Source organism: Arvicanthis niloticus, chromosome 23 (assembly GCF_011762505.2).
Source record: "Arvicanthis niloticus isolate mArvNil1 chromosome 23, mArvNil1.pat.X, whole genome shotgun sequence".
NCBI classification, from domain to species: Eukaryota; Metazoa; Chordata; class Mammalia; order Rodentia; family Muridae; genus Arvicanthis; species Arvicanthis niloticus.
The window spans coordinates 14,438,754-14,449,718 of record NC_133430.1 but is presented as its reverse complement, the minus strand read 5'-3'; the positions used below and the strand labels follow the sequence as shown (position 1 = coordinate 14,449,718).

At 50.1% G+C, this 10,965-nt stretch overlaps 2 protein-coding genes across 6 annotated transcripts; one reads left to right on the top strand and one right to left on the bottom strand.

The window, feature by feature from the left end:
- Positions 1 to 1,928: 1,928 nt before the first annotated feature.
- Positions 1,929 to 3,990, bottom strand: Gsc (goosecoid homeobox). Its single transcript, XM_076921281.1, has 3 exons — positions 3,460 to 3,990; positions 2,698 to 2,957; positions 1,929 to 2,355 (listed from the first exon to the last, which is right to left on the bottom strand). The coding sequence occupies exons 1-3, from the start codon at positions 3,812 to 3,814 to the stop codon at positions 2,200 to 2,202; spliced, it is 771 nt and encodes a 256-aa protein (XP_076777396.1). The 5' UTR covers positions 3,815 to 3,990; the 3' UTR covers positions 1,929 to 2,199.
- Positions 3,991 to 4,034: 44 nt separating this feature from the next.
- On the top strand, positions 4,035 to 8,481 carry LOC143436817 (uncharacterized). 5 transcript variants are annotated; one of them, XR_013106629.1, is made up of 5 exons: positions 4,035 to 4,128; positions 4,787 to 5,261; positions 5,880 to 6,019; positions 6,510 to 7,009; positions 7,586 to 8,481. XR_013106629.1 is itself a non-coding variant. In XM_076921283.1 (5 exons), exons 3-5 carry the CDS (start codon positions 5,168 to 5,170, stop codon positions 6,819 to 6,821), a joined length of 546 nt encoding a protein of 181 aa, XP_076777398.1. In that variant the 5' UTR covers positions 4,035 to 4,128; positions 4,787 to 4,927; positions 5,021 to 5,167; the 3' UTR covers positions 6,822 to 8,481. The 5 variants fall into 5 exon arrangements, 3 of the variants coding, with proteins under 3 accessions (XP_076777398.1, XP_076777397.1, XP_076777399.1); XM_076921283.1 differs by having other exon boundaries at positions 4,787 to 4,927; positions 5,021 to 5,261; positions 6,510 to 8,481; XR_013106630.1 differs by having other exon boundaries at positions 4,787 to 4,927; positions 6,510 to 8,481.
- Positions 8,482 to 10,965: the final 2,484 nt, after the last annotated feature.

Sequence of the window (10,965 nt, the reverse complement as noted above, 5' to 3'; positions counted from 1 at the left end):
CACTCAGGCTCCTCTCTGTCCAAAAGCACCCCCATCCAGTAACACAACTGTTACCAAGTGGGGTGCCCAGCTGTTCATGCCTTCTCACCCCGGAAGTCTGGCACCTAAAGAGAAGGTGTATTTAAAAGCTACTCCAAGGTGCACCTAGAATTGGACAGCTTCTTGGAATGTTTCTCATAGACACTGTGATTATCGGAACTATTTCCAATTACGGACAAGATTCACTTGAGTAAGACCACCGTGCCCTTGATTTCTTACATGCTGCGTAATGTAAGAATACTTAATGTTTCAGAAGCCTCTTCCCTTGTAAAACACTGACAATATGCCCCATCACACAGTTCTTGGAGGATGAAGAAACAAGGGAAATATTAGTCCTGACATATTATAAAAGCCATGCTAATTATTATTATTATTATTATTATTATTATTATTATTATTATTATTAAGCAGCCACATAATGTATCTTGTTACGCCAGGTGCCACTCAGAATTAGCACCTGGAAACATTCACAGCCTTGGAAAGCAAATCTCATGTCTGTGTCTGTTTTACAGGTATGGAGGCCAGTATCAGAGACAGCCAAACTGAGGGAGAGTCTAGGTATAAACAACAGAGATCTTCCCCTGTAGGCAGACCTGTCCTCTGAACCCATTCTCTCTCTCTCTCTCTCTCTCTCTCTCTCTCTCTCTCTCTCTCTCTCTCTCATAAAACATTTAAGTGATGATGCTTATTTTAAAAGCAGAACTTGGAGCTGGTAGCGACCTGTGATCCTGGCAGAGGAGGTGAAGGCAGGGGGATCTGGAGTCCAAGGCCAGCCTGAGATCCCAGATTAAAGAAAAAATAACTATATTAGGTGTTATTACATATTTTATGTCAATCCTGGGCTTAAATCACATTGGCCTTATAATCCTACAAACTGTGAGAAAAGAAAAAAAAAAAGTCCTCCCCATAAATCACCGTGTTTTCTTCCTGCACTGTTTCTAGCCATAGTGTCCAGCCCTGAAGAGGTCTTGCTCCAAATATTCAAAATGGCACGGGGGAGAGCAAACGCCCTAGCTCCAAACATAGCTAAGAAGTGAGCTTTGGCTCCCTCCTAGATAAATACGGCTTAAGGTAGAACTAATTAAAAGTTTAACATATTAAAGCCATTTTGTCACAGATGGCAGCCAAAGTGACCTCCCTGCTCCAGAGAAAAAAATAAATTTATACGACCAGCGGTAGATAGATAGGGAGTGCTCCTTCCCTCAGCAGTGTTCCTTCCTTGGAGGGGGGGCTGGTATCTGGCGTCGGGAGCAGATAGCCCCCACTAAAAAAGTCAACCATCTCCAAGGGACTCACTCCTCTGGCAGGGAGTTCTATAAGGCCGGAAGAAAGAGAGACCCACTCGGCCCTTCCCAACCTTTACCAAGAGTAGCTGGAAAACTGAGAGGACCCAATGTGGATGGAAAAGTAAGTTCCCAGTGTGTGCTCCGGGCACACAGCTCTCCGTAGGGTGCAAGCACCGGGTCTGTGTAGTGGAAACAAACGCTCCAGGCTCAAAGGGAGGAAGAGACAGCTCCCTGGGGGAGGTGACAGCCAGAAAGAAAGCACCAACAACCAGGAGAGCTATCCTTTTTGCACAGGGATTCAATTTGTGGTTGGCCTTAAGTCTAGGGTGGGTTCTAGGGCGGAGGTCCCGAGTGAGTGGCTTGGGAAGGGGCTCTCACTTTCCAAGAAGGAAGGAGGAAGGAAGAAGTGACAGAAAAGGTGAAGCTTTTGAAAGCCTGGCCTGCGCTCTCCACCCCTTCCCAAAGACCCATGATACCCAGTGTGACCAATTCCTACCTCCCCACCCCTACTTCGCTGCGTTTCATTGCCTTCTACGTCGCAACTAAGCAGATTTCTTTCCTAGGCCTCAACTGATGGCACTAGGGTAGGAAATACAACATGGCTGGTCTACATCGCCATCACTTTATTGTATTGTCACCGTTAACTTAACTATAAATACTACGGTGGGGAACGCGGCTCACGCAGGCAGCCCGGGATGACGGGGCTGCGGTCCCCACGCTCCTGTCCCCGGCAGTCCCGGGCCTGTACATTATTTACAGCTAGCTCCTCGTTGCTTTCTCGATCCCCCCTCCCGCAAGGCAGGGCGTGTGCAAGTACATCGACTGTCTGTGCAAGTCCTTGCGTCAGGCAAGCGCCCCGGCCGGCCCGCAGCCGTCAGCTGTCCGAGTCCAAATCGCTTTTACCTTCCTCTTCCCTCTTCTCCGGCGAGGCTTTCGAGGACGTCTTGTTCCACTTCTCAGCGTTTTCCGACTCCTCCGAGGAGGATCGCTTCTGTCGTCTCCATTTGGCTCGGCGGTTCTTAAACCAGACCTGTTGCGCGAGGGAGCAACCAAACAGCGGTGACCAGAAGGCCGCTGCCCACCGACACCAGGGCACCGGGTGGCCCCGCATGTCGTGAATCTCAGCCTGGCAGGGAGAAATCGCAAGCAATCGCTGCGCTCAGGACCAACAAAAGGAGAAACAACCACCACGCTTCCTCGTTTCCACTCCATTTCTTGGGCCTAAAGTGTCCTCGGGCAGCCTCCAGGTCACCAACTCCGGGATGTTCTTAGAGCGGCCACATCCCCAAAGGGGACCGAGCAAAAACTGCGTTCAGGGAAGGACCATTAGACTCCCCTACCCTAGCCCATCCCCGCTGTGGCCCTTGCCTACCTCCACCTTTTCCTCCCGTAGGTGCACCTTCCGGGCCAGCTGCTCCCGAGTGCCCACGTCTGGGTACTTCGTCTCCTGGAAGAGGTTCTCCAGGGCCTCGAGCTGCTCGTCGGTGAAGATGGTGCGGTGCCGCCGCTTCCGCCGACAGTGCAGCTGGTTGAGCAGCTGCAGCTCGGTGCGCGACAGCGTGCCCACGTTCATGTAGGGCAGCATCTGGTGCGGCACCGGAGACACCAGTACAGAGCCTGGGCCCTCGTAGCCTGCGACAGAGGGAGGGACAGCGGTCAGTCATCCTCCCTCGGCACGGTATGCCAACCCGCTAGCTGCTCTCGCTCACTTAAAAATAAAAAAGTCTGCAAGGGGCGCTAGGTCTTTGGGGAGCACGGAGAGGAGACCAGGGATGCCTGGCGTTCGCCTGCACACATCCAAAAGCCAGTTCAGATACTTTAGAATCACAGTTTCCCCGCGCCCTCACTTAATTTCCGCGCGCTCGCGTGGAGTCGTCACGAGACTCCAGGTGACTCGGTTTCTTTAACTCTAAAATCTTCAGCAGACATGTGCATACTCCCGTACCCGGTGACCAAAAAATAAATAAATAAATAAAAAGTAAAAGATAAATAAATAAATGGGGGAGAGGGGAAGGCTTGCAACGGGAGAAAGTTGGTGCCAGGTGAATAAAGCAAGCACACCGCGCGTCCACGCCCCGGTAGCCACCGACTGTCGCGGTGGCACAGGCTGACTCGCGCGCGATCGCGACCCTACCTGGGGGCGTCGGGACGCAGGAGCACTGCTGGGCGCCCAGCGGCGGCACAGCCCCGCAGCAGGCCGGGCCCACGGGCGCCGCCTGCACGTGCAGCTGCCCGTAGAAGTAGCTGTTGTAGCCCAGGCGGGAGCCGCCGACCGCGGCCGGGAGGCCCGCGCCTCCAGGGGCCACAGGACGCGGGTAGAAGGCGCCGTAGTCCGAGGAGGTGCCGCCGCCCGCGCCGTAGAGCGAGTCCCCGTGCAGAGCCGGGAAGACCACCGGAGCCGCGGCGCTGGGCGCCACCGGGAGCACCGCGTCTTTGCAGCGCGGCCGGGCGGCCAGGATGTTGTCGATGCTGAACATGCTGGCGGGCATCCCCGAGCCCCGCGCCGGGACCGGGGGGCGACGGGGACGCGCCGAAGAAGAAGTCTCCAAGTGGTGTTGTTTGGGGTGGGGGGTGGGGGTTGTCCCACTCTCTGCTCCCGCGGGCGAGCAAACCGAAAGAGAGCGCGGGCGAGCGCGCAACTCGCGCCCCTCCCCGCCCCCTGCGTCCGAGCTCCCTCCTCCCGCCCTCTCCTCCCCTCGCCGCCGCCTAGCTGAACTCAACTCGCGGGTAGGACGCAGCTCCGACCGGCTCAACCTCTTGTTGGTTTTATACTGAGTCGACGTCATCCTGGATTTAGTTCCTGGTAATATGCAGATGACAAACAGAACCAGATTTGGTCCTTTTCTTTTCCTTTGGGTGGTGTGGAATGGGGGGGGGGGGCCGGGGGGCGCTTGCAGGGGAGGGGGAGAGATGCCAAGAGGAGGGGGGGTCACAGGGCCTGAAAAAGATTGTGGATTGAGAATTAATGAAATTAACCTAATCTTTTCCATTCGGCAGTCCCGGCGCGGCCCCGGCCTTGCTGGGCGGGCGGCCTAATTGCCCAGGTTAATCTTATTAATACTATTGTCCTGCCGCCGTTAACAACTCCGCCGCCGACCTCTCCGCCCCGACCCTTTTCTCTCTATTATGGGGTGCGATTTCCTATGGTTGTAGCTCAAATTCATTGTGGCTAATTTTACTTTAGGACTACTTTTTACTCCCTTTCGGAATCTGTTTGCTTTTAAGAAATGAGGGTGGTTGTGTCCTCCCTCAACTAAGAATGAAAAATCCTCCTCCCGCAGCCAGCCCCCACCCCACCCCCGTGAACTCGCTGCCTAATTTCACTTCCCCACCCCACCCCCGTCTCTTTCCCAAAATCTTTTGTTTTTCGCTAAAGGCAAATTTTCTCAGAGCAAAAACGATGAAAGAAGAAACGCGTCCGGCTTCGTAAAAGTTGTCTTTTTTTTTTTTTTTTCTTAAAGCGGTCACTCTGGGTCTGAAAACTACCCTGACTCTCCCTAACTAACACAGCAGTGAAGATCAAATTCAGTCACTGTTTAAAATTCGCCACCGAGAGGAGCGCTCTGAAGCGATGCTTCCAGAGGCTTCCCGCGTGGGTGCTGGTAGGTTCTCTACCTTTTTTTATTATTATTCTGGGAGAAGGGGTACGTTACCCAAAATTGTTTTTCGGTTTTAATTCTCGTGGGGTCTACCAGGACTGCCTGTCTCCTTTCTCCACATATTGAGTGGCGTTTCAATCAGCGAGCTCTCCGAAAGGCCTCTAGCTATCCTTCCAGGCCCGCGCTGGTCTCCGTGGGACCCCAGCGGCCTGGACGAAAGTCAGGCCACTGCGGGCGGCCGTGATGATTTGCGGGATTCTCCGTGAGGCACGGCCGAGCCGCGGGAGGCGCAGCCAGTCTAGATCTGCGCGAAGGCGGCTGGGCAACCTCCGGGAAGGTAGGCGACCCTCTGCGCAGAACGAAAGCAGAGGCCCGAAGTCGCGCATCCCGGGTGCCAGCCCCGGAATTGCATCCATCCTCAGGCCACCGCGCAGGGCACTCTCCAGCGGCTCCAAGCGAGACCTGGATAGAGGACTTTCTGGAGGTCCTAACCATTTGTAGAGATTCCTCTCTCACTGACAAGCCTAAGATAGCCTCAACGCTGTCTAAAGTCGTACAATAAATGCAAAGTCCTCCCTGGCACTGAAGGAGACCCCCCCCCCTTGTTATTGCTCTTCCTGGGTTAGAGAGCCTTGCGGTAAGTTTAGTCGCGCCTGGACACAGAACTCAGGCAGTGCGTGGGAGCAGCCACCCGGAGCTTAGGAAAGTGCGCTTCTCTTAGGCCTCCACTCGTGAACCTTCGCGCCCTCCAGCCCACCCACGCATAGCCTGGGATACTTTGCTTACTTTGCAAACTGGGGGTGGTGGTAAGGACTGGATAGAGACCGATTTCAGTTTGGAAGGTGACAGTTTTTTGTTCTTGTTTTAAAAGAAACAAAGTCTCTCTCGAATGTGAACCCTCCTTCTGAAAAACCAAGCCTACCTTTTTCCATTACAATGACTTTACATTCACCAGGTTCCAAGACACGAGGGCTGCTCTCCAACCTTTTCCCACGCTCAGTTCTAAAGGGAGATGGACGAGAACTAGAGGCTGCAGTTTCGGCGGCGACTTCGGTGACTTCGCTGTGTTCGTTTGTGTTGGTGGTTGTTGAGTGGGTAAGGCGCATGCAGGGGCAGGTTTCTTAGGACATTTACAGGGGTCCCAAGCAGAAACAGGAGAGCTATAGAACCCCTGGGGTAGATTCCTGGACCCCTTCTGAAAGGGGACTCAGAACCAGACCCGACAGGTACTCAGCCACAGATTTGAAAGAGCAGTGGAGTTTTGAAAAGATTAAAACAAGCCCACGCCCACCCCTCCGTGTCTCTTTTAGCTTGGTACTTAGTGATCAGTTTTAACGAGCCCCGGATTTCGCTGCAAGACTGGATTTCCCCAAGCCCTCAAGCTGTGTCAAGGACCCTAGAAGGAGGAGGCTCTTCACCTGTAGACAAGGGTGCCAGGGTTCAAGACCTTACATTGCCACCTGGCAAACCATCCCTCCTTTGGAGGCCTCGGGATTGCTAACCAAATCCCGAGATTAATTCAATCCCTTAAAGCCCTGGTATTTAATGAGTTTGTTTCTTTTCTTTTCTTTTCTTTGGGACAAAGGAGTGTGCTTGCCCCACCTCTGCCCAAAGGCAAAAGCAGGGTCTCTACAGCTGGGTTCAAGATAAAGAAGTCACTTCGTCTTGGAGCTCTTTTCCTCGAAAAACAAGACTTTCCCAGAAGGGAACTCCAGGACCAGAGCCACACAACTACTCGGGTTTAACCCGCTACCCTCCGGGAGAGCTCACCCGTGGCGTGGTGGGGCCTTCCTGGTACAATTGTCCCCTCCGCCTAAGGTTGTTCTACTTTGTCCGCGGGGAGGCGGACTCAGTGAAGGAAGTCAGGGGCCCAGATCCCTTGCTGTGCTTTCTCTGAGGAAACCCTACAAGTGTCCGCAACGCACTAGGAACAATCTTGTCCTGAGTGGCTGGGCGCAATTGAAATAACAAATGCGAGGCACGCAAATTGTCCCCCCTCCAGTTGCTAAGCGATTGTTTGTCGCCCCGCATGCCCAGCTCAGCATGGGAGGACCAGCGAGTCCGGAGGCAGCCAGCGAGGCTTCGGTGAGAAATAAGTAAACACGCCGTTGATTTTCTCTATTATCACACAAACACGATTTCACACAAAGCAATCACCACGCAGAAGTCTATGAAAATGTGTTTGTTGGGGACTCACTAGTCCCAGTAATAACCCTCATTTTTAAGATATTAAAGACTGGATCAGTGGATTCCACATGCATAAGGTACATTTGCTGTCTGGCGTCTTTCGAAGACCCACCACTCTGGTACCACGGTCATCTCTGAATTGATTCAGAGTATAAATTAAATTGCTTTTCTAATTCAAAACATAGAGCCCAAGTTTAGAGTGTTTATCTGGGAATCTTTCAGAGGGCTGTCCCCCCTCCCATCCTTACACCCCAGCCTCAGAGCATTTTGTCTTCCCTGGGGGGAAGAGGAGGGCCGGTCGGAGACCTCGACTCCTCAGGGTTTATTTCTTAAACACTCCATTTCTTGTCTGTACATGGAGCGATTTCTAATTGGACATTTTAGGTAGGGTTTTTTAGGTACATGGTTTTGGTAGGAGTTTCCTAGCTATGTGGAAAAAAAAAAAAAAAAAAAAAGCTGATGTATCTTTTTCAGAGGTATTCGGGATACTGTAAGGAAGACGTAGGAATTAGGAAAGATAGAAGAACCCCCACGGGAGCCAGAGGGTAAGGAGACCTCCTATGGTTTTAACCAAGCAAATTAGTTTTGCTGTTTGCATTTTGGCTTTTTTTTTTTTTTTTTAAATCAGTGTCTCAAAAAACAGTTTCCTGTTTCTGCTACTCCAAGTGAACTCCATCCGGAGTTTGGAACTGTGCTGTTGAGCAGAGCTCAGAACCACCCTAATGCAGGGAGCCGCCAACAAAATGTGGGGGTTACAGCTTCAGATCCTAGGACTTTAACTAGCTGCTTTTTTGTTAGGAATTTTGCAAGTTCGAAATAAAAGCGGCTGGCTAATCAAAGTGTCAGGAAAGCGGCACAGAATTCTGGGAGGAAAGGGTATCCCCCTGAATGACCTGTTTCCCAGGGCCTCGGAAAAGAGAAAATAGCGTGGGCTTCCCGGGTTGCAGGGTTGCAGGGTTGCAGAGAGCCGCCTTCAGCTGAGTTATTTACCAAAGCTGGTTTCAAAGTGACTTGCACCGAGGCTTTTGTAAATCACAGAATGCAAATGAGGGTAATTTGTTCTTAAAGGAACTTTCTCTTGAAATGATTAGCGAAGTCAGTCATTTGAAGACGAGAGCAGCCAGCACAGGCCTTCCCGAAGCCCCTAGCTAACCCATATCAGCTTCTAACGTTTTCATTCATGTAAACCTCATTAATGAAGATCTTTTATTTAAACGTCAAGGGGATTTGAAATTTAGAGTAAATTATGAAGCTTGTATGTCTAGCCAAGTCATGGGTCAGATGCGTTTGTGAAAAACTGCTAAAAGAGCATATGGTTTTGAATTCTTCTACAATGACTAGTGTTTAAATAAATTGCTTGTGCTGCTTAACTTCATGTGTAATTTTGACAGAAATTGGCCTATAGCCTTTTGATATGTAAACATTTCAGCCTTTTATGCGGTATAAAAAAGACACTTGCTTCTTAGGATCAGCTCCGGCAGTCACCCTGTAATTCAGAAAGCTGGCACCTACCATTACGTTCTTGTTCGATTTCGACTTTCAACTGGCAGCGTTGGGGAGGAAAAAAATATATATGAAAGAAAAGAAAAAAAGATATTTCAAAAGCAATGTCCATTTGCGATTAAAAGCTGCAGATGAGGTGAGAACGGGCCACTTACTATCTGAAAGACAAGGATAAACCATAGTTATTAAAGAACATTTCTGTCAGTCTTCTTTAAGCCGGCCCACCGGAGGGGACACTTAAGCAGGGCTCAGGAGTGACTGCTGTGTTATTAAATGCTTGTCTTAGGACAGAGCCAGTCCGTCCAACATACAAATAGGTGTTAAAAAATCTAGGTATCATTTCAGGACCTTACCAGCTAAATGGCTTCAATGTCACAGAATCGATCAAAATGCAGAAATCGGTCTGGGGAGAGAATCTTCCAAGGCGCACTAAATCTCGGGATACAGATGACAAATCTGAGGTCTTTCTTGGGTGGAGGCTCTTAGCAGAGGAGGCTTCGAAGTCCCCTGGGGTACAAGGCAGAGCTTTCTGTGGCTGCTGGGGGTTCCTGAAGCCACAAGTCTGCATAAACCCATCCGCTACTAATGTATCTCTCCCTTGGTTTGGGATGGATTCTTCTAGAGCCAGGAAGGGAAAAAACACAACACCCTGGAGAGCGTGAATGGGAACTAAGGCCGACTTACTTCCTGAGTGGGCTCTGCTCTTGGTCTCTTTTGCGTTTCTCTGTGTAGCAGAATTGTCCTGTGTGTTTTCTGGGTGACACTGCCCTTTGGTAGAATTCTGGAAGAACCGGGGACCCACAGTTCAGAGACAGGGGAGAGCAACTTCTTTGTGCATTGTGGGTTGCCCAAAGAAGCTGAGACACCCGCCCCCCCCCCACACCCCCCAAGACCTTGCTGGCACGAATCTAATTAAGAAAAACTACTTGGCTGGAGAAGACAGGGGGGCGGTCCCTTTACCGTTGTTCTGCCTTGCATTCCAATCCGGCATCCCGGAAAGCAAAGGACACATTTTAGGACATAAAAAGAAGTTCAAGGCCGTTTTTGTTCTGTTTTGTTTTCTAAGCATTCTACACTCCACATTGTCTAACCTTTCCATCTATATTCAAATAAATGAAGGTTAAAAAAACATATTTTCTTCTTTTAGCTGTCATTGAAATGTTCTAGAAAAAGCTATTGATCTGCCAGTAGACTGCTCTATAGTTTTCAGCAGCTGGACTTGGATAGAGTTCTCGGTTAAAATTTGTTTGGGATCAGTTATCTGGGGAAAGTATGTATTTTGGGTTAAGATCTAATACTTGAAAGATACTTTGTGAGGTTGACTTTTTTCTCTTTCTTTTTCTTTCTTTCTTTTGAAGAAAAGAATGTTTTAAAATGAGACATAGAACAGTAAGTTTTGTGTGTTTGGATGACTTGCATGTCAGTGAAGGCTTGGGTAGTATTGTTGCTGTGTTCAGATTTTCAAAACTAGACTTTCTGAAATGGTCACTTGCTTTGACATTCCTTATCTTGCTATCTCTTTTGAGATAAGGCCCCACCAAGCCAAGGCAGGCCTAAACTTGCTAGGTAGCTAGAATTTAAGTATCTGCTCCTCAAATGCCGGATTTGATGTGTATGCTGCCTGCCACCCGGGGTTTCAGCGGCACTAGGATCCTCCCCAGGGCTTCTCGCATGCCTGGCCAGCACTGTGGCCACTCCATCCACCTCAGGTCCAATTGTCACATCTGTCAATTTAGTCTACACCAGTCATTGTTACTGATACTTTTTCAACATCAAACTGAGAAAAACAAAAAGCTGAGGTCTCATCAGGAAGGAGATGCCAGCATCACACTGGGTCAATATCTGCCATAGGTTATAGACCTCCTTTGGCAGGCATCTTGCAGGGCAATGATGGACCCCTGGATGCCTTCTACTTCCTAAAAGACCTTTCAGAAGCAGATCCAGGCAGGGGATGGGAAAGGAGAGCAGGACCTGTCAGAGGGCACAGCTCCTGTTACAGCCTCCATCCTAGCATCACATTCCTAGTCTTCTTGTCTTGGCTTTGCCAACCACACAAGAGGCAGCACCCTTTTCCAGCCTGCCAGGACACTTCTGGACACTTTCCCTCACCTATATCTGATGAGAAAGAGGGAAAAAAAAACCTCAGAGAACCTCATCTTTCATTTGTTTGATTCTTAGAATCAATAAGTTTAGACTAATACTCACATGTGTGCATACACACACACACCTTACTTCTTACAGCTCCACAATGGGCTTTGCACAGTGCTCTATCTAAGCATGAATTCCCCAGTGACCTCCTTTTCGGAGTTTGTTTTCTTGGTTAGGGGTGGTATGTGCCCATCTCTAGGAGG

Excerpts from the sequence above, each read along its gene's own strand:
- Gsc (XM_076921281.1), bottom strand. The coding sequence starts at position 3,814 with ATGCCCGCCAGCATGTTCAGCATCGACAACATCCTGGCCGCCCGGCCG. Across the intron at positions 2,958-3,459 it reads CTGCGTCCCGACGCCCCCAG|GCTACGAGGGCCCAGGCTCT; the intron begins GTAGGGTCGCGA and ends CCTCTGTCGCAG. Across the intron at positions 2,356-2,697 it reads TACGGGAGGAAAAGGTGGAG|GTCTGGTTTAAGAACCGCCG; the intron begins GTAGGCAAGGGC and ends CTCGCGCAACAG.
- LOC143436817 (XM_076921283.1), top strand. The coding sequence starts at position 5,168 with ATGATTTGCGGGATTCTCCGTGAGGCACGGCCGAGCCGCGGGAGGCGC. Across the intron at positions 5,262-5,879 it reads GCTGGGCAACCTCCGGGAAG|GTTCCAAGACACGAGGGCTG; the intron begins GTAGGCGACCCT and ends TACATTCACCAG. Across the intron at positions 6,020-6,509 it reads TGTTGGTGGTTGTTGAGTGG|GAGTGTGCTTGCCCCACCTC; the intron begins GTAAGGCGCATG and ends TTTGGGACAAAG.